This window comes from Dermacentor albipictus, chromosome 9 (assembly GCF_038994185.2).
Source record: "Dermacentor albipictus isolate Rhodes 1998 colony chromosome 9, USDA_Dalb.pri_finalv2, whole genome shotgun sequence".
Classification (NCBI taxonomy): domain Eukaryota; kingdom Metazoa; phylum Arthropoda; class Arachnida; order Ixodida; family Ixodidae; genus Dermacentor; species Dermacentor albipictus.
This window is the reverse complement of record NC_091829.1, coordinates 53,372,056-53,398,419: the sequence shown is the minus strand read 5'-3', so window position 1 is coordinate 53,398,419 and position 26,364 is coordinate 53,372,056. Positions and strand designations below refer to the sequence as shown.

At 48.3% G+C, this 26,364-nt stretch overlaps 1 protein-coding gene and 1 long non-coding RNA gene across 3 annotated transcripts in view; one reads left to right on the top strand and one right to left on the bottom strand.

Annotated features, from left to right (window-relative positions):
* Positions 1–23,370, top strand: part of LOC139049874 (uncharacterized) — a 58,790-nt gene extending 35,420 nt beyond the window's left edge. Inside the window, exons 5-8 of one of the 2 annotated variants that reach the window (XM_070525731.1) lie at positions 1,425–1,519; positions 11,210–11,295; positions 14,726–14,846; positions 23,242–23,370. In XM_070525731.1, coding sequence (XP_070381832.1) covers positions 1,425–1,519; positions 11,210–11,295; positions 14,726–14,846; positions 23,242–23,259 — 320 coding nt within the window. In that variant the 3' untranslated portion in view covers positions 23,260–23,370. Of the gene's footprint in view, positions 1–1,424; positions 1,520–11,209; positions 11,296–14,725; positions 14,952–23,241 lie in introns of both variants that reach the window. The other variant, XM_070525730.1, reaches the window with a different exon arrangement.
* Positions 1–26,364, bottom strand: part of LOC139049879 (uncharacterized) — a 225,462-nt gene that overhangs the window by 121,897 nt on the left and 77,201 nt on the right. The window lies entirely within an intron of this gene.

Genomic DNA, 26,364 nt, shown 5'->3' with positions numbered 1-26,364 from the left:
TCAATACCGAGAACGCCGGCGCACGGCGTCGTTGAGCGATAACGATTGCGGAGTCCCCTTATCAGTGGCGTCAACCTCTGAATTTCGGATGGCCCTATATAGGCCTCCGAATTTTCCATACAAATGTAGCAAACATTTGGCAAGCAATCAGTTCTTGCCGAACGCTGACTGGTTAACCCGTTTCAAAATTAAACTGTTTATCAGATAGCGGTAATTGCAAACAACATCCCGCACCTTAGTTAATATATTCAGGTGTTGCAACAAAAAAATTCACCTGGCATCGTTCAGAACCCTAAATATATAGCGTTCATCGAAACAGCGACCAAGCATGTAGACCAACGCCTGTGGGATTTGAACAAAAGTTCACAGCCAAATTCCAACTCAAGCTTCCGCATCGTCGGTATATGGAATGGTTGATCTTCATAAAAAGATCCTGTTCGTGCTCAGCATTTTTCTTCTTTTTTTGACAAAATGAAGGGCAAAAAAAGAAAGCTGGAACTCTCTACCCCAAGGCTAAAAATGAAAGACAGGCTGGTTTAGCGGTACGCTGAATGCGCGTCAGGACACCCGCATGGTGTGGTTCACCACCCACGGTATGGCAAGTGAGACCGAAGCAAAAACCGTCGCGTTTTGCCAGCACCCAAACAAACGACTAGATGGATTAAGGTTGCGGATACTGCGTCCGCTGCGTCAGTCTATGCATAGACTTGTCAAACCGCGTAACCGAAGTAATCCGTTATTCTATCGGTTTTTTTCCCGCTTAATAGTGTCCCGATATTCAGATAGCTGGACAACTTGCTCTTCTGTATTTGTGCCGAAATTGCCTCTCCGCCCCTCTCTTGTTCTCAAATATTTGCAATTACTTTTGCTACCACTCGTGCGAATCCGATATCTGCTCTTGTTAGCCTGCTTACATTTCTTTCTTTTGAAATGTTTCTTTCGGAATGGCTGTATCCGAATATTGGAAGATACGACTGACCAGGTATTTAAACCGTATATCATAAGTATCTGTTGCTTCGAAGTCGGACAACAGGATAACCAGATTTCGACACTCGGTTCACTTCCCTTCGGTTAAACCGGATGGCTGGTTTGATGGTTAGTCGCAAGCACCAGTCGATACCGCGATGGCACTCTGGCGACAGTGCCAAATCCACAGCGCGAATCCGCCAAGAGCATACTTAACACTGATTCTTATGTCGATGTTATTATTGACTAGATAATGAGAATGCTTCCTGCAAGCTTGTTGTATGCTAGGCCACAGCCTGTAATCAAATGGGGTTTTTGCGAAGATATATATATTTATTTGCTAACGCCCTACTCGATTACAGGCTGTTGCCTACCATAAAACATGCTTGCCGCGAGCATTCTGATCCTCTTGAGATGGCTCTCCATCGCCAATCCTAACTTTCTTTCTCATTTCCCAGAATACACGTGGTATTTTCACATCAAAGTCGTGGGTCAAGTGCTTCTTGGGATGAGCATCACTAGCGAGACTGCTTCGCGGCCGGATGATGCCTGGGTAAGTTATTGCATAAGTTGGCATTGGGTCATAAACGAATACCTTGCCCAATATTGGCAAATGGTACAAGCGACCGAAAGAAACACAGGTGTAAAAAAATGCGGCTGAGATGAAATCACGAAAGACAGCCTGAATTAGAGTCAGGCTGTCATGCCACGCAAGAATGACACTACAATTAAACATTTCAGCACACCGTCTACACAGAAACATTGCGATGAAGATAATTTTTTAAATTTATTTATTTCCAACAGTGTTTCAGACGCCGCTTGGTTTTGGTGACAGGGCTACAAGGTAGGCAATCTCTGCCTGACAGTGGCTCTGTGACGCATACACTACTCACATGGTAAGGGCGCACATATATACATGTATAATGATATTATAATAAATGGCACACTGACTAATGCAAACACAAATGAAAAACAACATGACACGTAGGCTACGCTGAGACGAAAATATAACGTCTATTCTGTATGTCCACAGTTCTGGTTTGTTTTTTTGTAGGACTGACAAACGAATTGCTTTGCTTCACAGTTTCTAGGAAAGTGTAGTGCTCGTCATAACAGTGCGGCGTTAGATGCTTATACTGTTTCGTTTCTCCTCTCGGGCGAAATCTTCTATAGCGCAAAGGCTATGGGGATGTCCTTCTGAAGTCGATGTAGCGGGTTAAACACCGGCGCTGGTTGCCACGTTACGACGAGGGTGGAATACAAGAAAGCCCGTACATAATGCATTGGGTGCACATTGACGAACCCCGCGTGGTCAAAATTGAGCTGGATTCCTCGCGAAGGCTTGCCTCTGAATCATCCAACTCGCCCAGCTTTCTACGTCGCCTTCCCATTCTGGTTTTTACACACAAAGTGCCAAGAACATTTACATTTATCGCGATAGCAATTATGTGGACACTCCAGGGGCGTTTTCGTCATCGCCGTCGGCGTCGCTGTGATGTTCCGTGTAAAGCCCAAGGGCGATGAGACCGTCGCCGCCCGTCGTATGTTGTACGTGTATGTAAGTGTAAGCACGAGAGAGGAAACTAACGATCAAGGCTCAATCTCGAGCGTCATACATTGAGGAAAGCGGGGATGCAGCGCAGAAGGAAAGGGGGCGGCGCAGCTTCGACTCCTCCATCAAGTGCCCACATTGCACGGCCCGGTGCGGTGGCACGCGCCCTATGTTGAAAGGGATCTGCTGAGGCATGACTGCGTGCCTTCATTTCTGGCCGCTGTTGGCCTGAAGCGGCCGACCGCATGAGGGTGAGTTCGCTCGCTGCTGCTGCCGCGCTTGCTCACACCAGCGTTTCGACAGCGAATGTCCGCGCTCATCGAGTGTGACGTGCTCATGTTTACGTATGCGCGCTAAGATGGATGGTATGCGCGCTAAGATGGTTCTTGATGATTCAGTTGGTAAGCGAATGTTTGCAAGTTTATACTGGCGCTAAAACTACCGTCTTTAATTCGTATAGCTATCTGGCAATTTGCTATAGCAGGCGATGCTTTGCCTTTCTTGCGAAACTGGAACATTTTTAATTTTGAAGCGAACATGTCTAAGATTTTATTGCGTGTTCCCGGAAGGGCATATGTAGGAAAGTATGCCAGCTAATATCTCATAAATTCACACCGTATGCACGGTATCTAGCGAAGCAGATAATAGAGGGGTACTGAGCTCATGGCCGTTGACACCCCGGCTGTCACACGGCCCTGTAACCGGCCGCGCGCATTGCACCCCCTTTATTCTTAATTGTACACCCTCGCTGCTAATACACCTTAGGTCGCTGCCTCCCCCACCCGCCTTACTCCCTAGCCTCTTTAGAGGAACCCTACTTATATATATTGTGCCGACGAAAACAGGTCTCCTTGAAAAAGATAAATCCTCTTGTCGAAACGTTAGTTCCACCGTTTACCTTGTTCTCGCTTTGCTTATCTGGAATTTTCATCTCCCGCCTACCCCGTGTTTTCTCCTTATGTACGGCATTATTTTTGGATCGAATAAGTGATACATCTTGAAAGACCACTCTTCGAAAAGTGTTGCGTGACTTCCACGAGGAAATTTCTTAGTTAACCGGACTGCTCGTTCCTGAAGTATTATTAATCCGTTTGATTTGCTTGGCATACAGCCATTAATTTGAAGGCAAGTATACCTACAAGTGAATAATAAAATGGTTTAGCGCAACTAGCAAGAGAGAGGTTGCTGGGCTCTGTAACTTTGCAGCTTAACCGTTGGGCTAGTAAGGGATAACCAAGCTCAAACATATGCAGTTCTTACAGCTCTGATGCGCCTGGCCTGCTTGGCCTGCTGTTGTCTTTGGAGCTACTCGGTCACCGTCTTGGGAAGTTCTCGAACCGTGACGCGGTTACACACCCCTGCTCTTGCGTGGTATTGTTGCTAGGGTTTCTAGAAATTGGCTACCCTCGTCCAGTGTAACCTAGTCAACCGGGCACGTCCTTGGCTAACCTGCCTACCTTTCCTCTTCGTCTCTCTTTCTCTCTCTCGCTCTGATTATTAGGATATAGTCGAAATTACTGTCCAAAGGTCAGCTTGGAATTAGGCATAACGACCGATTCGCGTGTGCCGACGCTTGTGAGATGTGAACCCTGCTAGCAGTGATTGTTTTACCAAGGGGAGGGAGAATAAAAAAATGAAGAAACGAGTTACAGATGACGTCTGTACCACCGGCGTAGCAGCTTTAATAACTTACTTGGGCAGCATGATTCACGGTTCGCGAGTTCAGCACACAGTTGTGGTAAACTGAAATATTTTTTTTTCAAATTTTCTCGTACGATGTGATTCACACTCGTCGATATGTAGTGGTGCGGTCGGCTGCGGGCGGCGCCATCGTCACCCAGCGGTAGGAGCTGGGTTCGAGACGTGCGGGGTAGGAGTTCTGCTGGGTACGAGACATGCTGGGTACGAGACATACCGGATACGAGACCTGTTGGGTACGATACCTGTTGGGTACGATACCTGTTGGGTACGACTGCCAGAAGCGCGCGCGCAGCTTGAGTACTCGCGTTCCAATCGAGATAAAAAAGAAAAAAAGAAACGAACAGAACAAAACTACAAAAAAATAATTTCTGGAGCTTTACGTGCAAAAACCCAGAACGTGATGTTCTGGGTTTTTGCACGCCGTCGTGGGAGACTAGAGATTTCTTTTTTCAAGGGGGGGGGGGGGGGGGGAGGGCATTTGAGGTTCTTTTTAAGTCCACTAAAATCTAGGTTCACGACCGCCTGTTTTCGTATTTCACTCCCCTCAAAATGCGGCCATCATGGCCCGCATCAAACCCACGTCCTCGAGTTAAGGAGCTTAACGCCATAGCCAGGGAGCCACAAAGACGGGTGTCTGTACCGCGGTGCCGTCGTGTACATTTTCGGTCGGACGATGGCGACCACATCTGAGCTTCTACATTGCGCGCCCCTTTAAGCTTTTCTTTTTTAATGCGAGTGTAAATACCTCAGGGCCCACAAGGGTATGGGATAGTGGTGAATAAGGATGATTAAATGAATGAAAAAAGATTTGCAGACCTAATGACGTTCAAGAGGGATCGATAATGCGGTCCCTGCGTCCAAGCAGTGTAACGTTTAAGCTTTGCTTTTGAAGAAACACAACAGTATAACCACTGCAAGTTCAAGTGGAACCGATGCAAGTGAAACCGTTGCAAGTTAACCGTTACAAGTGAAACAGATCAAACCGTTGCAAGTGAAACAGATCAAACAATAGTGGAACTGTACAGTATCTAAGCAGGGTACCGGACACCCCAAGAGACGCTGGTGCGTGCAGGACCGAAAAGCGAGAATAAACGTCGCTGCACTATGCTAGAAAAAAAAAAGTTCGTCAGGAGTTTTACTAGCCAAAACGACGATATGATTACGAAGCACGTCGTAGCGAGTGCGAGGGGGGGGGGGAGCGTCTCCGGCTACACTTGAGCACCTGGGGTTCCTTAACGTGCACCTGATGCATTGTGCGTGGGTGTCTCCATGCTAGTTGAGTCCCGAAGGGCCTCGACGACACAGGACGAGAGTTTCTACCCGAGCTATTATAGATGGTGCGTCGTCTTCTAATTTTTGGCGGCTGCATGCAAAACAACAGGCACAGCGAGCACACGAGAGAGGTACAGAGCTGTGTACCCTTAGTAGATAGCGCATCATATATATATATATATATATTGCTAAGAGGTTTATTAGCAACGGGCGCGAACGGGTAGCTGTCACAAGCGTTCGGCGAAAGACAGCAACGACGAGCTCATGCCGGTAGCGATGGTGCTGTGACGCAGGCGGCTTCTCTTCTTCGTTACAATCGCCCTCCGCAGAAAAAGGCGCCATCCTGGCGGCTTAAGGCGAAGAGACTACTATTGGGTCGTAGTACGGCTTAAGGCGAGAGACGTGGACAAGTTCGCGGCCGCGATGGCGTAGGTCCGTCGATGGCGTGAGGGGCTCTACGATGTAGTTGACGGAGGACGTTTGCTCGAGAACGCGGTACGGTCCTAGGTACTTTGCGACAAGTTTTGAGGAGAGGCCGGGTGTAGTAGCGGGTACCCGAAGCCATACGAGAGAGCCAGGCAAAAAAGTTGGTGCAGAACGGCCGGCAGGTTGACGGGATTGCTGCTGCCACTGGTCCTCGGTGGAAAAAGAGCGGGCAAGCTGGCAGCATTCCTCAGCATGACGAGCAGCTTCAGATAGCGGAGTACTTTCGGACGCGTCAGGTGTATATGACAGAATAGTATCGAGAGTAGTAGAAGGTTCTCGTCCGTATAGGAGAAAGTAAGGGGAAAAACCAGTAGTTGCTTGGGTCGCAGTATTGTACGCATACGTCACGAAAGGGAGAACTTGGTCCCAGTTTGAATGATCAGAGGCGACGTACATGGAGAGCATATCGCCAAGAGTACGGTTGAAGCGCTCGGTCATGCCGTTAGTTTGCGGATGGTACGCTGTACTGGTGCGGTGAACGATTCGGCATTCGTCGAGTAGTGCCTTCAAAGCATCGGAAAGAAAGGCGCGGCCTCTGTCGCTCAGAAGTTCGCGAGGGGCACCGTGGCGAAGAACGAAATGTCGTAATAGGAATGATGCAACGTCGCGGGCGGTGGCAGTCGGCAGAGCAGCTGTTTCAGCATAGCGGGTTAAGTGATCCACTGCAACAATAATCCAGCGGTTGCCTGCTGGTGTGGAGGGTAGCGGTCCGTAGATGTCTATGCCAACACGATCAAAAGGCCGGCGAGGGCAGGGAAGGGGTTGTGACGGGTAGACTTGTCCGGGAGGTAATTTTCGGCGTTGGCACGGAGCGCAGGAGCGAATGAACTTTCTGACGTAGTTATACATGCCTCGCCAATAAAATCGGATGCGTAGTCGACCATAGGTCTTGAAGAGGCCGGCATGTGCGCACAGAGGGTCTGCGTGGAAAGCGTCGCAGATAAGGTCACGGAGATGGCGGGGTATCACGAGAAGCCACTTGCGACCGTCAGAGAGGTAATTACGACGATAAAGAAGGCCGTCGCGAATGCAGAAGTGGGTAGCCTGGCGGCGAAGAGCGCGCGATGGTGATGAGGTGGATGGATCAGAAAGGATGCTGGTGAGAGCACTGATCCAGGGATCCTTGCGCTGCTCCGACGGCATGTTGCGCAGTGCATGAGATGGAACTGTGGGCTCAAGGGCGGATAGGCAAGCGCAGTCAGCGGAGACCGGTGAGCGAGAAAGGGCGTCAGTGTCCGTGTGTTTGCGGCCGGAACGGTAGAGGACGCGGATGTCGTACTCCTGTAGCTTAAGGGCCCAGCGAGCAAGTCGGCCAGATGGGTCCTTAAGGGTAGACAGCCAACAAAGGGCGTGATGGTCAGTGATGACACCGAAAGGGTGACCATACAAATAAGGACGGAATTTTCCAAGGGCCCAAATAATGGCTAAACACTCTTTCTCTGTAACAGAGTAATTAGCCTCGGCCTTTGTCAGAGTTCGGCTCGCGTAGGCAACGACATATTCATCAAAGCCCGCTTTTCGTTGTGCGAGTACGGCGCCAAGTCCGATGCCGCTGGCATCGGTGTGGACCTCTGTGGGCGCTGCAGGATCGAAGTGGCGGAGGATAGGTGGCGAGGTTAGCAGGCGGCGTAATTTTGTGAAGGCGTCATCACAGGCGGGCGACCAAGCGGAAAGTTCTTTGTCGCCACTTAGAAGGGCTGTCAGGGGTGCACTTATGGAAGCGAAATTTCGAATGAAACGTCGGAAGTATGAGCATAAACCAAGAAAACTTTGAAGCTCTTTTAACTTCTTTGGTTGCGGAAAGTCGGTGACAGCGCGGAGCTTGGCTGGATCCGGAAGGACGCCGTCTCGTGATACAACATGGCCAAGAATAGGGAGCTTTCGGGCACCAAAACGACATTTTTTTAAGTTAAGTTGAAGTCCCGCGACAGTAAGGCATTTGAGAACTTGCTCGAGACGGCTGAGATGGGTTTGGAAATCAGCGGCAAAGACAACTACGTCATCCAGGTAGCATAAACATGTATTCCATTTGAGGCCGCGTAAAATATTATCCATCATTCTCTCAAAAGTGGCGGGAGCATTGCACAGGCCGAAAGGCATTACGATGAATTCGTACAATCCGTCAGGTGTCACAAATGCTGTTTTAGGTCGATCAGATGGTGCCAAGGGGACTTGCCAGTATCCGGAACGTAAATCCAGCGAAGAAAAGAATTCAGCTCCCTGCAAACAGTCGAGGGCGTCGTCGATGCGCGGTAACGGGTAAACGTCCTTGCGCGTTATCTTGTTCAGACGTCGGTAGTCGACGCAGAACCGAATAGAGCCATCCTTTTTCTTAACGAGGACGACCGGTGATGCCCAGGGACTGTTGGAAGGCTGCACAACGCCACGCTTGAGCATGTCAGCAGCCTGGTGGTCAATGACACGGCGCTCAGAGGCGGAAACTCGGTAAGGGCGCTGCCGTAAAGGTGCGTGACTGCCGGTATCTATTTGGTGAAAAACAGTCGATGTGCGGCCCAAACCGGAAGCATGGCTATCGAAAGAAGCGCGGAACCTCTGCAGGAGAGCAATAAGCTGGCTTCGTTCTGAAGATGACGTGCCATCGTCGATGGAGCAGTGGAAAGCGTCGAGGAGTGACTGATCAACCGCAGAGTCACAAGTAAGTGCGCCAAGGCCCGCAGAAGTAGAAACGGCAGGAGTGTCAAAGATGCAAAATGTGTCGACTGGTTGAACAAGGCCTAGGCATTCACCATGAGATGAAGCTAAAGGGCAGGCTGTGGGATTGTCGACGACCATTTTCGTGACGCCATTGCGAAGAGTAAGGAGAGCAAAGGGCAGCGGAGAACATCGGCGGCGAATGAACAGCTCAGAGGGCGTAAAGAAAACAGTGGCATCAGAAATAGAGGCGCACGACACAGGCACAAGCAGGGAAGAGCGTGGAGGGACGGAATTGTCTTCGGAAACAAACAGTTTAACACTGGAATGGTCGTTGTCGATAGGCTCGACGTCTGGAAGTGCAGAAAGTTCGAGTTCGGCGTGACAACAGTCAATAACGGCGTTATTATTTGCAAGGAAGTCCCAGCCTAATATGATGTCATGGGAACAAGTGGGCAGCACGACGAATTCGACGGTATACAGTAGACCTTGAATGAAGACGCGAGCAGTACAGGCAGCGAGAGGCGTTATATTTTGAGCGTTCGCGGTTCGAAGGGAGAAGTCGGAGAGAGGCGTCAAAACCTTTCGTAGTGTGCGGCAGAGTTCGGCGGAAATTACGGATACGGCGGCTCCTGTATCTACAAGCGCCAGGACGGCGATTCCTTCGACAGAGACTTCGATGACGTTGGCTGGAGAGGGACGAGGACTTGGGCATTGCGACGTGGACGCAGTTCGTGCCTCGGGAACTGCGGCCATCAGTTTTCCTGCTCGGTGGACACGGGACGACGCCGCATCGGAGAAAGCGAGCGACGGCGGGGAGATGGTGAGCGGCGAGTAGAGGTGGTTGGGCGGTCAGGGGAAAAGGAAGAAGTAGGAAGGCTGGAAGGCGACGAGGAAAACGGAGCGGGGAAAGGTGGCGCCCGCCGGATGTTCTGAAGAGGAGGCATGCCACGACGACAATGGTGCGCCACGTGACCAGCACCACCGCAAGCAAAACATATTGGGCGGTCATCGAACGTGCGCCACTGGTGGGGGTAAGGTCCGAGTCGCGGTTGAGGATTCGGAAAAGGCTGTCGGTCGGGCAGCGGCATAGGAGGAAAATGCCGGCGGTCGTGAAGCGGCATAGATGGCGGCAAAAATGTCGGTGGGCGATGCATAGAGGGCGGCAGGGGCGCTTGTGGACGAGATCGGGAAACTGCTTCAGCGTAAGTGAGAGGAGCCGTGACTGGTGGCTGCTCAACGGCTGGAGGAACGGCTTGAGAGACTTGTTCTTGAATGAAGTCGCGGATCGTAGGATGCAAAGCAGGGGGTGGTTCCTGGACAGAAGATATCAACGATAGCTGGCGGGCGACCTCTGCGCGAACGAATTCCTGGATTTTTATGAAGAGAGTAGCATGGTTGTAGTCGTCGACCCCAAGGCTGGATAGAGAGTCGGCGGGCGGGGTGGGACGTCGGGTGTGAAGCCGTTGCCTGCGCAACTCGTCGTAACTCTGGCACAATTCGATGACTTCAGCGACAGAGTGAGGACTCTTCGATAATAACATTTGAAATGCGTCGTCCTGAATACCCTTCATTATATGTTTGATCTTCTCCTCCTCTCACATTGACGCATTCACCCGTTTGCAAAGGTCGACAATGTCCTCAATGTAGCTCGTGAAGTTTTCTCCGGTCTCTTGGGAACGTGTGCGCAAACGTTGTTCTGCACGAAGCTTTCTTACTGCAGGCCGACCAAAAACTTGGGTAAAGTTGGTCTTGAAGACCAACCGCGAAGTGAGGTCGGCTTCATGGTTGAGAAACCATAGTTTCGCAACGTCCGTAAGATAAAAGGCGACGTTTCTCAACTTGGTAACGTCGTCCCACTGGTTATGGGCACTCACTCGCTCATAAGACGAGATCCAATCTTCAACGTCTTTGTCATCTGTGCCGGAGAAGATAGGGGGATCTCGCTGACGCAAGGCACCGGCACAAACCAAGGTGGCCGGCGCCGTTGGAGGAGCTGGAGGAGTTCGTGCGTCGTCGGGCATGATGGGGGGTAGAGTGCGACTCCGAAGTTCCAGGGTGGTCGAAACCCAGCACGTCCACCACTTGCTAAGAGGTTTATTAGCAACGGGCGCGAACGGGTACCTGTCACAAGCGTTCGGCGAAAGACAGCAACCACGAGCTCATGCCGGTAGCGATGGTGCTGTGACGCAGGCGGCTTCTCTTCTTCGTTACAATATATATATATATATATATGCTGCCCAGTGGATGACGCATCTTGGAAGGTGCCGTGGTTTATAGAGCCGTCTAAGCGAAGCGCTCTCCGTTTAAGAAAAAGATCGCCTATAGCCTACTATCAGGTCGTAAATCTTGGAACGTTTGGACGGATGCTGTGTTACTATAGATTTTTTAAAGTTAACTAGTAATTTATGCGTCATTGGTCCATACTACAAGCAGAATTTGCACAAGAAACAGCGACCTCAATAAAAAGAGGAAGACCAGTTTCGACATTTAACGTAACTCTTAGAAGCTTATACAATGACAGTACGAAAGACGCAAACGAACAGTTTTTTTTAAAGATGTCTAACCGGTTTGTTACAGGGAAGAAGGTGTTGTCTATGGGATTTGGAGTTGCCAGTGGGAGCCATAGGTGTTTACACATGCGAGCTTGTGGACAACACTAAGAAGTGAGTAATAGCTTAGCTGTACTAGTCCGATTATCGTCATGTAACAGTAAGAAGACATGCTGAAAAAAAATCGAACTCACCCTTTCACAACTGTCAAAAACAGCGAGTTTACTTACTTTGTAATTTATTAATTTATTTTAGGTATTATTATTTATTTTTTTTGTTTTGCAAGGCTAACGTTTCAGTTGGTTGTCTCCATCGCCACATTTCAGGAGCCGTCACGTTTTCCTGGTCAAAAGAAAAATAAGCTTAAGACTCGCTAAAGAACTACGCAGTGTACTAACACCTGATACCTATGTTATTTATTGTGCTGTTTGGCTACGCGTGTATTTATTTCGTATTGTTCTTTTTTTTTCCGTGCCAGAACTTGTTTTGAAATGTATCCTACTACTCAAAACTTGCGGTACTGATGAATGCACATTTCCCACAACCCCCCTCCCCCCCCCCCCCACTTGCCGCACAAGGGCCATTTCAAACATAATAAATGATAATGACAAATAGGGATTAGCGCGACTTAAGCGTGAGTGGCCGTGTAAAAGAAACTTCGGGGTTTAAGGGAAAATCGTCCACCGAATTTGCGAACGAGCGCAGTGGTTAGCTTGCAATACACGCAGCGCACTTAGGGGAACTTTTCTCTTGCCAAAAATGCATAATGTATATGGAAGGCGAAGGTTAAGCAACACTGGAGCACTCCTATGGAACAGCTTACCAACAGAAGTAAAACAAGCAAAATGTTTTTCACTATCAGTGAAAACCCATTATCACTCATTACTATTATCTGCATAGTTTTCATCTGGATTGTGGACACATGTTTACCCTTTTCACTTGCAGTGTATAATTTACTAAATACAAATTCCTTTCTGTCGGTTCTTCGCAGCTAATACACGTACCCTGCCTTATGTTTTAATTGAATGTTTATGTATATATGACTTACTTATACTTCTTCGTATTGATGTTAAGATTGTGAACTATTAACTAGCATGGATCCCAACTAGCCTTGAGCTAGGGATACAGATGTCCTGTACAACTTTTCCTGTGTAATTTCCATTTTGAATAAACTTCAATTTCAATTTTTCAATTTTTTTTCAACGTATTGACTCCTTTCGTGGAGCAGTTTGTTATAGAGAAACGAGATGGCGCTTCATGCAGCGCCGCACGTCGCCTAAGCGACAGCGTGTGCATACGACGCCGCTTCCACATCGCTCCTGCGTCATCAGCTGTCGGAAATGCAGCTGAGTTGCCGCTAACGCGCTGCGCTCCCATCATGCTGGATTGAATCGTGTGGATTGAAGGCGTATGCAGTTGCAAGCTGCAAAAGTAGTGACTGGCATATTAGGAATGGAATGAATCTGTGTGGCCAAGTTCGCGGACCGTGGGTGCAACTGCATACGGTTAAGCGAGTTTAGTTAAGCGACTCGCTCGACCTTACCGTTCGACTCGTTCGATATGGGCGGCCTTCTTCGAGGATACAGAAATTCGCTCATCCTACAGGGTTGTATTGCTAACCTTCAAAGAAAGATGTTCTGTCGCGGAATGTTGGCAGGAGTGGGTACCGCTCGTTAAACAATGGCAAAGGGAGTAGCGCCGCTGCCTGACATCATTGCCGCTGACGTCAGTTGTTGAAAATGGCGCTTGTGCTTCACACGTCCATGGCGTACGAGCAACGAAGCGTGGCAATCAAAACCGCCGACAAGCTCCGGTAATGTCACTGGGAGAGTCTGGACCACTCACCGTATGCAGTCAGCACCTCGCCCCTAGTCATTTCTACGTTTTCGGTCAGCTGAAGAAGCTCCTGGCAGGACAGCCATTCACGTGCAACTATGAAGCCAAGACAGCAGTCCGATGGTGGTTCCACAGTCAGCCGGACGCATTCTACGACAGGGGCACCACAAATTTGGTGCCGCAATGGGACAAATGCCAGAATCGGTGAGGGGGCTATGCGGAAATGTGGTGGCAGTAGTGTAAGAACACAATGATTGTCGGCAGTAATGCGTTAGCATTGGGTTTACATATCACCACAATGCATTGCCATGGTCGAACGAGGTGGTAGTTATGAGACGTGTACTGCAGTGGAACACCTTCACGTTTCCCTAACAACACCCAGCGCCATCTAGCAGAGCGGCCGCGAAATCTTCGTGTGCCCTCCGAAATGCATGGCGCGCTGCTGCGCGTGAACGCTGGGAAACGCGTAAAATGGGAACAGGACTCTTCGCTCACCCTTATTTCTCTCGACACGCTGCAAAATCTACAAGCACTGCCGCGAAGTCAGCGAGCGGCGTGCGAGAGGAGAGGCGTGGCACGCTGCTGCACGGGAACAATGAACTGTTCCCGCGCTTGCCGCGAAATTAGTGGCACATACTCCGTGAACCAAGGCGATAGGTATACACTGAAGCGCGGCCCATACCTAGTGAATTCATCGCACAGCTTGCTAATGCGCCGGGCATTTCTGTCCTTGAAGAGCCCTTGTGACGCGGGCCGTTTCCGCTAAGCACCAGATAAATTTAAGGGATTTTTTTTCTTATTGTAGAGTGGCACATCGACAGTGGCACAAACATGGATACCCAAGGGGGCGGCAAAGACGTTCATCGAAGAGTGACGCGCAGTCACCACATTTGGCACGAAAGAGCTGGTGGCGACGAGCGACCACGTAGACTGCTAAATTAGGGCTCTCACAGGAGAGGAAGAACCAACTCTCGATCGCTTAGCGTAGCATTCTCTTTAATGATCTTCGGAACGCTAGCCCGTGCCGGAGCGTGCCAGCCGCTCGTGCCTCGTGTAGACGCGAGCGTCTACGTCAACTCTCGTGCGACGCCGATGCTGCTGCCGCTACAAGCTTAATAAAAAGTCGTCGCACAGTTCCGTCTCTCTCGAGAAGCAAGTGCCTGACTCCGCAGTGGACATTCCTTAACGTCGCCGCTATGCGCAAGAAGCACAGAAATCGCCCTTGAATTACAGACCGCAACGCTCTCAACGCGGAGAGTTCACGGACACGTACCAGCGAACACGGGCTACGGTAGAACCTTCTCCCCACTTTCGAGCAAGTGAGACCATCCTCCGGAGCAATGACCTTGACCGGCTGCTACAGATCATCAGTCGGGCCCTGGCAGCGGAGGAAGGGCGGCAGGACAATTAGGCCTTACCGTTCGACTCGTAAAATTTTCGCGTCGAAAGAAAGCGTTTTCAATCGATCAATCCCTTTCGGAAGTGTTGTTGGCGAATGTAACCTCACCTCTTCGACAGCGCTTCGTTGTTCCTGCGTTTACACACGCACGTCCACGTTTCCATTGCTACTTTTGTATTAACTCTGGGTCTCAAATTCGTACCGTACTAATATATGCACTGAAATATGAAATAATAGACGGCGGTACACTTTGTTGGGTCAGATCTTACGCTTACTTCTTATTCTGTCTTTCTCTATTTTTTTATGCAGGAACTGGATCCAATTGACAGACCCGAAGGATAAAAAAAGTACTCATTATTTTGACCATGGAAACCTTTCGAATGGAACGATACTGCATTACACGATTCGCCTCTCATTTCGGGAGTACGTCGTAAGCACCGATTTCCACCCGGAACTTTTTGCGCAACAATCCGATAAACCGACCTACATTAACGCATACTTCTCAGAAGCACTGAACATCATTAACTTCGATGTGGTAAGTTGTTTTTCTAGTAAGTTTCGATGTAGTTAGAACATTGATTTCTCCCATCTTAGTGTTCGAGGCGTCGGGCGTTACTTTGGCGTAACCTGCAGTATTTTAATACTATCATTTTTTAAGGACACTAAGGCAATGTGTATGTCGACGCGCGCGCAAAATCGCAGCAAATCATTGTAGTTATGATAGAATACATATTCTTTGATGAATGATGAATTTGAAATTCCCAAGCCGATCTGAAGACAAAAGAAGGAAATTTAGCGGAAATCCTTTTGCGGCTACATGCATGCAACATGTACTCCATGCAACTTCTGTAAACACTGGCCCCGGGTTCCCGCTAGTATGTATTACAGCAAACGTTTTTACTTTTCCTTTATTTCTACCTTTCTTTTTTTATTCTTTCTTTCTTTCTTTCTTTCTTTCTTTCTTTCTTTCTTTCTTTCTTTCTTTCTTTCTTTCTTTCTTTCTTTCTTTCTTTCTCCTTTCTTTCTTTCTTTCTTTGCTTCCTCGTGCCGAAATAATGCGCTTGTACTGGTTAGCATTAAAAAAGGTGCCATCATTTAAACCTGCTGTGATGTGTGCAACACCTCGTAGGAAGAAAAAAAGAAAGAAAGAAAAATGCCTGGGCCTTTCACGGCGTAACTTACGCACGAAAATTGCAAAGCGCACTCATTTTGAAGAGGGTGTCACGTGACACTAGGCGCTCTTTTATTGCGAGAGGCACAACACGCACGCAGCCGCCTGAATCCTGGTGTGAGCATCACGTCGCAATTTATATATACATATATTGTTACACACGAGGTGTTTAATGCAGAACCAGATGAATCTGGTTGATAGGCGCGGTTGTTGAAGCGGGGTCTCCCGGCAGCTTGGCTAACGTCGTTCTCATCTTCCTTTCATCTGGTTGTCTGCGCGGCAGGCGTGGTAAATGACAGCTTGTGACATTTCCCCGCTGGCAGACGAAGCCCGCCGGGCGAGTCAGTCATCTCGTGGTTTGTAACGCCTCAGACCCGCGACGTGTGTCACTTCAGCCTTGGCCTAGCGTCGTCCACCGCTCGTGAGACGCGCAATGCGGTAGTTTACTTCGCTGAGGCACTCCAGAATAACGTAAGGGCCGACGTAGTGGGCGAGAAACTTCTGGCGCAAGCCACGCTTCCGCAACGGCGTTTAGAGCCACACAAGATTACCAGCATCGAAGTAAACGTGGCGGTGACGCCCGTCATAGCGTATCTCAGACCGGGCCTGCGATTCTAGGGTGCGTAGCCTAGCGAGGCGTCGCGCTTCTCCTGCTCGACATAGGATCTCATCAAATGATTCGTTGTCATGAGCGAAGTAGGGAAATAGCGTGTCGAGGGTGTAGCGTGGCGGACGAGCATACAGAAGGAAAAATGGTGAGTAACCATTGGTCTCGTGTCTCGCGGTATTGAAGGCATAGGTAATGAAAGGCAAGATACTGTCCCAATTCTTGTCTGCTGAATCGACGTACATGCACAGCACGTTGGCAAGCGTTGTTTGGGCACTCGACCAGACCATTAGTTTGTGTATGGTAGGGCGTAGAATGGCGGAAGCTAAATGAACACAGACGAAAGGTTTCTTCAACCACGTTCGCGGTAAACTCTCGCCCACGATCGCTGATTACTATGCGAGGAGATCCATGTTGGAGTATCAGGTTAGCCAGCAGTGAAATAGAAACTTCTGTAGCTGTGGCCGATGTCAATGCGGCGCTCCCACAATAGCGGGTAGGGTGATCTACGCAAACGATAACCCAACGATTACCCTTGGAGGATCGCAAGAAAGGGCCCAGAAGATCTATACCAACTTGCTCAAAGGGGACGCTAGAAGGGGGAACTGGCTGAAACAGGCCATGTGGAGCTTGTGGCGCACGCTTGTAGCGCTGGCAATGAGAGCAGCTGGCGACGTACCGTTCAATATCTTTCTGCATCCCAGGCCAGTAAAAACGTTCTTGAGCCCGGTAGAGTGTACGTGTGGAACCAAGATGACCGCAATTTGGGTCATCGTGCATGGCGTGTAATACTTGGTGGCGAAGGTTCTTGGGGACAACTAAAAGGTAGCGTGCACCGGTGGTCGAGTAGCTCTTCTTATACAGCGCGCCACCATCACGTAGGCAAAAGCGACTGCCTGCAGGTGACTCCTGTGCTGCGGCGAAGAGTGGTTGTAAGCTCTCGTCCTTGTGCTGCTGGGATATGACGGTACCCATATCCGGGAATTCCGGGGACATAAACGCGATGTATTCATCAAAATTGTCCGCATCACATTCAGTTGTTTGAAGTGGCATCCGAGAGAGACAATCAGCGTCAGCATGCCGCAGCCAATTTTGTAGCAAATAACGAAATCGTTTTCCTGTAGATGGAGGGCTCAGCGCGGTAGTCGTCCTGAGGGATCCCGCAGATTCACCAGCCAGGGTAGCGAATGATGATCTGTTATCACAGTGAAAGGGTGCCCATAGAGATCCGAACGAAACCATTGCACGGCGAAGATGACCGCCATACACTCTTGTTCGGTGACTGTGTAGTTGCGCTCGGAGCGGCTCAAGGACCGGCTAGCGTATGAGATCACGTGCTCACTGTCGCCAACACGCTGAACTAGCACATCAGCGATGCCTACGCCGCTGGCATCGGTGGGAATCTCAGTTGGTGATGAAGGATCAAAGTGGCGAAGAATTGCTTGGGATGTCAACAGGAACTTGAGCTGGCTAAACGATGAGTCGCGATCTGCAGACCACTCAAAGGGAACGCCTTTTTGGAGAAGGCGTGTAAGGGGATGAGCCATGTCAGCAAACCGAGGAATGAATCGTCGAAAATAGGAGCACAAGGCCAAGAAACTTCTTAACTGCTTGACAGAGTTGGGCACTGTAAATCCTTCTACGGCCGCAGTCTTTTGTGGATCTGGTCGGATGCCTTCTTTAGCGAACAGATGGCATAGCACAAGAGTTTGTCGTTCCCCAAAACGGCATTTTTTAGTTGAGCACTGGACCCGCTTTCTCCAAGCAGTTCAAGACCAAATTCAAACGTTTGTTGTTCTCACTAAACGGTCGCCCGAAGATCACAACGTCGTCTAAGTAGCACATGCAAACTTCCTATTTTAAGCCGCGTAATATCGTGTCCATGAACCTTTCAAACGTTGCGGGCGCGTTACACAACCCGAAAGGCATCACGTTAAACTCGCATAGTCCGTCCGGTGTTACAAATGCTGTCTTTTCTCTGTCGTCCTTGTGTATAGGAATATGCCAGTAAGCTGACCGTAAATCGATTGAGGAAATGTAAGATGCCGCAAAGTGACAGTCGATGGCGTGGTCAGTTCGTGGGAGCGGATATACATCTTTCTTAGTAACGGCGCTTAGGCCACGGTAAGCATTACAAAACCGCCGCGTACCGTCTTTCTTCTTCACCAATATCGCAGGGGCTGCCCAAGGACTAGACCATTCTCGAATGACGCCTTTGCATAGCATTTCTTGGACCTGATCGCTGATTATCTTGCGTTCGAACGGGGATACACGATAGGGTTTTTGTCGGATTGGCTGGGCGGCTCCTATGTTGATGCGGTGACGAGTTCTGGACGCAGGAATTGATGGCGGGCCATCGTGCTGCGCATATTGGAATACCGAGGTATGTTTCGTAAGCAGGGTCATCAAAACTCGAGGCTTGTGATCGCTGAGTGACTTATCAATCATGGAAACTATCTTCGAGCTCCCGGGGCTCGAGACACACGTTGCTCCTCCATCGGGGAGCTCTGTAAGTACTGCGACCGATACGGGCAAGTCTTCCTGAAACGTGGCAATCTTTAGGCCTTAAGGTAGCACTGCCGCTTCAGTGGAACAGTTTAGCGCCCACAGCCACGCGCATCCATTGGTCACTGAGACCACGCAGTGCGGAACACGTTTTTCTTGAGGCAGTTCCGATGTACAAGTTCCACTGCAGCATCGAACGAGATAGGAGACGGAGATGAATAGGCGACGGCAACACGCGTCGCGCATAAGGCGGGCACAACTGTATCCTCAGACACGCACAACACACTCTCCGGGCAAGCTTCACGTTCAAAGAGCACAGGTGAAACACTGGTGTCGACACTGAGTTTTCCCGTCCGGCAGTCAGCATTCGCACCACACAATAGCAAAAAGTCAGTCCCCAGAATCACGTCATGCGAGGAGCGAGGAAGAACAGTAAACTCTGCATTAAAAACTTTCCCACCCAAAGACACATCCACGGTGCACACACAAACCGGGTATAACGATGCACCACTGACTCCACGGACACTTGTGCTCCGGTCCCAACGAAACAGAACCTTGCTATATATACATATATCGTGGACGCAAGAGCGCACTCGCGTTCAGGCTGAGTTGCAGCATGGTCTGACGGGCTCCAAGACTGCACGGCAGCCCGGCATACCACCAAAATCATTGGATATTCAACAGCGGCAATTAAAAGGTGGCTAGTTTTCCAATCTTCTGCATGGCGGTGCCACCGCGCTGCAGTGGAGAGAATTCACTCGTGTTAAGGAGTCACTCATATTGAAGGTAGAATTCACTCATATAGACCGTTGACATCGGTAATATACAGGTTAGCGATGCAGGCGATTGAATGAAAGCTGCCAGCATATGTGGAGAATATAATGGCATATTGGGAGAACTTCAGAATGGCAACACAATCTGTAGGCGTCTGGACGATCACTTGTTTGTCCTTCTCCGTGTATTGAAACATGCGGAGTAGAAAGGAGTGCTTTACATGTTGCTTTTTTTAGACATTAGAACAGCAAGTCACAACGTTGACAGCAACGTTTTATATGTTTTCGAAGGGGATATAGCTGTTAAGAGAGATTTACGTAGAATATACCGTTTTATTCAATGGGAGAAGATGAGGAGCGAGGAGAAAGTTGATATCAACAAGGGACTGTGCTAGGTGTGCCCTTTATCCCCAGTGCTGTTTATGATGTACGTGCATGGTAAGGATGGAAAGGACGCCAGAAGGAAGTAATATCGTGTTTATTATCTCATAATAATTTATTATCTCCTGATTATCTCAGTTGTCGACCAACAGCTTCCAGGTTTGTTTTATGCGAACGACATTGTGCGTCTAGCTAAAAAGCAAAGTGATATGCAACTTCTGGCTAATAGCTGTGGACAGGAAGGTGAGACTTTAGATCTGAAATTCGGCGGTAATAAATACGGCGTGATAGTATTGAATGAAAATAGTGAACAGACAGTGTCAATTCAGCGCCAAAAAATACCTCGGGTAAAAGAATATAAACACCTTGCTATATGGATGAACGAAGGCAATAGATATATGGAAATACAGGAAAAAAACATTAAGCGTCAAAGGGAAGAGAAATGCCGCCATAATAAAACGCAGGGCACTATGGGGATACAAAAGGTACGAGGTGCTCTGGGGAACTTGGAAAGTTCCCCAGAGTTGCTTCAGAAAGGGTTGTTCGACTGTAACGCAATTGGTATCAGTGATTCATTCATTTGCTTTATCTCTAGACAATAATGGCCAAATAGATGTAATATTTTTAGATTTCAGAAAAGCCTTCGATAAGGTTCCACACGACAAATTAATATACAAACTTAGAATTATTGGCATACCTGACATTTTCATAAACTGGATTATTGCTTACCTGAGCAAACGCACTCAGTACGTTACAATAGGTGAACATAGCTCGGCCACTCTCCCGGTCACATCAGGGGTGCCCCAAGGTAGTGTCTTGGTGCCTTTACTGTTTTTAATTTATATAAATGACATTGTTAAAACCATAACTCCTGGTGTGCAAATTAGACTGTTTACCGATGATTGTATTTTGTACAGTGACATAACTTGTCAGAATGATCAGACTGTCCTCGAAAAGAATTTAAATAACATATTAAAGTGGTGTAATGAATGGGGTATGTTTATTAACGCTGATAAATCCGTATTTCTTTGTGTTACTCGTAAAAAAAGCCCAGTAACTTTTTCTTATACCCTAGGTTCTTCAGCTCTACGTGAAACTCACAATTACAAATACTTAGGTGTTACTTTGACTTCCACATTGTCATGGAACATGCACATTAATGATATTTGTTCTTCTGCTTTCCGCAAACTCTGTTTTCTAAGACACAAACTGAAAAATGTCCCTCCTAACGTGAAATTACTGTGTTATTTTACATTTATTAGACCAAAGTTAGAGTATGCATGTAGTAGTAGTAGTAGTAGTAGTAGTAGTAGTATGTTTATTTGGCCATATTATATACAATACAATATGCCCTCGAGGTGAGGCTAAAGGAGGTAGACCAAGCATACCTCCTGACAAGGCCTAAACCCCGATCACACATCATGGAAACGGGGGCCGAATGTGATCCTTATACTAAATCAAATATCGTGCGTCTTGAAAAAATACAAAGAAAGGCAGTCAGGTTTATATTTAATAAATTCGCAAGACTGGACTCTCCCTCCAAAATTATGACAGAAAACTCCATACCTACTCTTGAATCGCGCCGAAAGCTGCTAAGACTTGAATTCCTTTCCCTTCTTCTCAACAAGAGGCTTGAAATTAAACCATCGACTTATATAACGCCTGCACTAACACGGCAAACAAGACAGCATCATCCGGATTCACTAACACCCTATTATGCTCGAACTAACACGTTTAAATTTTCTTTTTTTCCCAGAACAGTATCAGACTGGAACGACAGTTTACAGACACAGTGTGACTAAAATTTGTATAAATCTGTATTAGTTTGTTCTTAATTTGTTCTCTTTTGTTTGTATACGTTCTGTTGCCCCTCTGCTTGGACCGAAAGGTCTGCAGTATGTACTAAATAAATAAAAAATACATAAATAAAAGTTTCAGGACTTACATTTGGAAATGGTGTTGTTCGCTTGAAGTCGGGGGTACAGTAAGGACTGAGGAATATGGAAGTAACGACTGAGGAATATGGAAGAAAGTAAATGGGCTGCGAGAGTGTTGAGGCAATTGTACAGGAAAAACATTGATTCACAGTGGAGGAAAAGACCTAGGAAGCTTACCATCAAGTATGCGGCGCGTAGGGTGAGCAACACACCAATAAAGAACACCAAGCGGAAAGTCAGACAGGCTGAAATAATTTCATGGGCGGCGGCAATGGAAAAGAAACTTTCCATGACGAACTACTGAAGAGGAAAAAACGAAATGCAAACCATGCAGTATGTTTTATTAGAAGGTATCTGCCGAGCGGTCGATTTAGGCACCCCTGGCCTCCTTGAAGCACTTGGGTTCAGCGATAGCAGAGCGAAAGTAAACATGTCCGCAGTAAGGAGTAATAAGAGGCGATAGGAAGATTGTTGGACAATATATAGGGAAACGATAAACAACAGAGGCGTACAAAAACAAAGTTCCCAATAGGAGTTCAAAAAGATTGATGATGGGAATTTTGTGTGGAAGTTTTTTATTAATATTAATTTTTTTACATAGGTAAAACAGCTTGGTGGCACAATCGACCGGCGTATTCTAAAGGAAACGTCGATAGCATGCATGCATGCACGCATGCATCCCGTCCCGTCCCATCCCGTCCCGTCGCATCCCGTCCCGTCCATCCGTCCGTCCGTCCGTCCGTCCGTCCATCCATCCATCCATCCAACCATCCATCCATCCGGAAATATTGCGAAGGTATTCACCCAATGAGAGCCACAGGTAACATACATCTTTCAGAAACACTTGCATTGAAGTGGCCGGAAATATCAATCGGTGAACTGCCGATAAATGGAAGAGACGCTTAGAGCATAAGCGAAAAAAAGAAAGCAGGGAGGAGAGTAGTGCTACCGGATCCATTACAGGCTTAGGAAGCGATACCCGATAGATACGTTTTGAGGAAGATAACGGGGGCGTATGCAAAACCGCTAGAATAAGAAGCAGGTATAGCATTCATGATTAGCTCAATCAGTAGAACAAGTACAAACGCTTGCTGGGTCAAGTCATTGCTGGGTGACTAACCACGCTTTATTACAATAATTTGTTTGATTGCGCGAGGGCATTATATGTCAGCGTACGCGCGCAATTGCATAGCCAATCGTTCCGCATATAACCCAATATATTTTTAAATCGTGTGTTTGCAAAGTCACAAAGCATTCTGAATTCGAAGAGATGAAGTTTATGGAAATCCATGCACTAACCATACTAACTGCCGGTTAAGCTACCTTGCGATATGGTTAGAACGAGTCAACTTTTTACTGAGGCAGTGGAAGCTAGTACTTTGCGCAAATCTAAACAGTTTCGTATGTTCTCCACGGTAACTTATGATCATTTTCCTTCTTTTTTGTCGCAGGACGTACCGTACACGTAGAAGACGAGTTTACTCTCTGCATTTACTCGTTTCCAGCAATTCCGTAATTAGCAAAATGTGTTTTCTGAAATAAACGAATACTCCTATTTCAATAAAGTATTATCGCCGTTATTGACGTGTGTTCCTTCATCGTAGCGGGAGAATCTTCCAGTAAAAGAAAGGCATTTGCTTCACTCAGGGGTGTATACACATTTCTGTATTTGATTTGTGTTTTGTTATTTCTGTCCAGCGGTGGTGGCAAGGGAGAGGAAAATCACAGGCACTCATCTTCAGGTAAGTTGAACTCTGTGGGTAGTGGCCCCATTTCACTTGAATGTTCGGCCTTTTGTGCCAAAGCCGGTTCAGTGCAGGTAGTGTCAAAGGATAGGGCACGTTAGTGCGGTTTGCACAAATGCTGCCGTGTGCTCACGGTGCTCTGGGTCGCACAGCTCCGACGCCTGTTGTGCAGAAAACCAAAAGTGCGCCAATTGTCGGGGCTCTCACGATGCAGTTTCGAAGAATTGCCCACATGTGAAATATAAGGCGAAAGTCTTGAGGCAAATGGTCAGGGATGGTTCCTCGCACAGGGGGGCTGCAGCTAAGGTGCGACGTCGATGTTCACGTCACCGGACTCTAGGAAACCCACTCCTATTGCTAAGGATGCACGGAATCCACTGACAGTCCACAAACTTCTGCATACAACTAGCAATAGCAGCAATGAGATTCCTCAGCAGAATGTCTCCAATATAACTGCCTCATGCGAGGAGTGGCCACCATTGCCACGGCTAGACCCACCAGCGGGGCGACAAGATGTAGCACGCTCGCCGAATCATGCTTCACCTTCTGGCAGGAACCAAGGCAACGACAAACAAGTTGTCACCGTGATAAGGGCCCTTATGAACACGCTACGAGCACTACTGACCCGCCATACACACTCCAGTGGCTCGAGGCGCACTTCATGTACTGCATGCCCTGAATCCGGTACTGTCCGGTCTTGAGAAGCACCATGGCTGCTTCTCTACATTCGTTCCTTAAAGAGGTCAAGGAAGCGTCTATCTTCCAATGTAATGTCAGAGGTATTAAATCACGCATTTCTGACATTCGTCCGTTTGTTTTTAAGAACAAATTTCCAATAATCGTCATTTGTGGCCCAAACATTGAGAGCGCCATCCGCCTATCAGGATATGAAGCTTTCATGTCTGCCACCTGTAGCGACCGCAGCAAAGTCATCGTTTATATCAGATGCGGTTTCACATATGTTTTACACCCAGCGGCTCCTGATGACAACAATCAGTACGTGTGTTTGACTATAAAATGCAAGAACGTCGCACTCACGCTCGCAGGTGCCTACATTTCGCCTTCGAGTCGGTTTGACAACGCAGGACTAGGTGCAATTTTACCAGCGACACCTGAACCATGGGTTATTATCGGCGAGTGCAATGCGCATCCTCCACTATGGGGAAGCTTAAAGATGGACTGTCGAGGAAGACGTGTACTATCCTTCGCGTCGGAGCATGAGCTCTGCTGCCTAAATGATGGCAGTCCCACTTTTCTGCGGGGATTGACATACAGCAGCTGCCTGGACTTGACTTTTGTTTCAAGGTGCCTCAGTGTCAGTGTGAAGTGGTTCACGGACAACGAAACACATGACAGTGACCACGTTCCAACATATGTTTAAATCAACGGCATGCTCAAGTGATACTCTACTACAGTTCTTCATCACATCGACTGGCCTAAATACACGTTGCTCATGGAGAAAAATTGCCAAGAGATCCAGGACTGTCTGCCTGACAGCATCGAGAAGCTAATTAACGCCGCTGCTCAAGAAGCCACAAGACCTCTTGGGCCTATTCCTAAATTTTCTGAATTCGAAGCAGAATCGGAGCGGCTTCGAACAATCCGCCGTCGCGCGGAAAGAAGGTACAGGCGCACCAAGTCTATCCACGACCTAAGGGAGGCGAGACGCATACAGACAAAGATCCAGTGTCGGATCAACTCTCTGCAGTGTCTAAGATGAAAAATCTTCTGTGATTCTCTTGATCCGCATAAACCCCTGTCACATATATGTAGAAGAGTGCATGGTCTTCCAACACCACCGCAACAACGCCACCGCGACAAGTGCCTGGCTCTCTGCCAACGTCGCAGAGAGATCGACGTGGCGGAGCACTTCTGTTTCAAGGTTGCTGGTCTACCACCATCGTTCGCTACACGTGATCCCCGTGATGTTCCAATCTCGCGGGATTCTCGTATAGACAATCCGTTTTCCATCGAGGAGTTGCAGGCGGCGTTGGCAGCGTGCAGACGTTCCTCATCGCCTGGGCCTGACGGGGTGACATACGCAGCTCTTGGAAACCTCGCTCAAACAGCCCGGCATGCTCCTCTAGACATGTACAATAATTCATAGCGGGAAGGAGAAGTTCCTGCTGCATGGAAGTCCAGCAGCCTTGTGCCTTTGCTCAAGAAAGGCAAACCACCCCTTGACGTGGGGTCTTATCGTCCCATTGCTCTGGCCGGTTGTCTAGGAAAGGTGATAGGGAGGATGGTGCTGACGTGTCCAGAGTGGTATCTAGAACACTACAAGTTATACCCTGACGCTATGGTAGGCTTTCGACGCGAACGCTCTTCTATAGACAACGTCATAGATCTTGTCTCGTCTGTTCAGCACGAAAAAAGACTCAGGAGACTGTAGCGGCGATGTTCTTGGATGTTAAAGGCGCATATGATAACGTAACCCATCAAGCCATCCTGGACGCCTTGGACGGTGTCGGCCTAGGCGGCCTTGTTTTTCGGTGGATATCCAACTTCTTGAAGGACAGGTCATTCTTTGTGCAAACAGAGGATGGTGCGTCATCACAACGCAACACCTAACGAGGCGTACCACAAGGCGGAGTCTTGAGCCCCACTCTATTTAACCTGGTGCACATCGACCTGGTTCATACCCTTCCGGAATCCGTCCATACGTCGATCTATGCAGACGATATATGCATTTGGTCATCAGGAGCGATGCGTCCACAGGTGCGCGCCAGTCTTCAAAAAGCGGCCACACTAACAACAGGTTATGTTCGAGCACGAGGTCTGGAGCTGTCCTGCAAGAAGTGCTCTGTAGTCGCTTTCACGCCTAAAGCA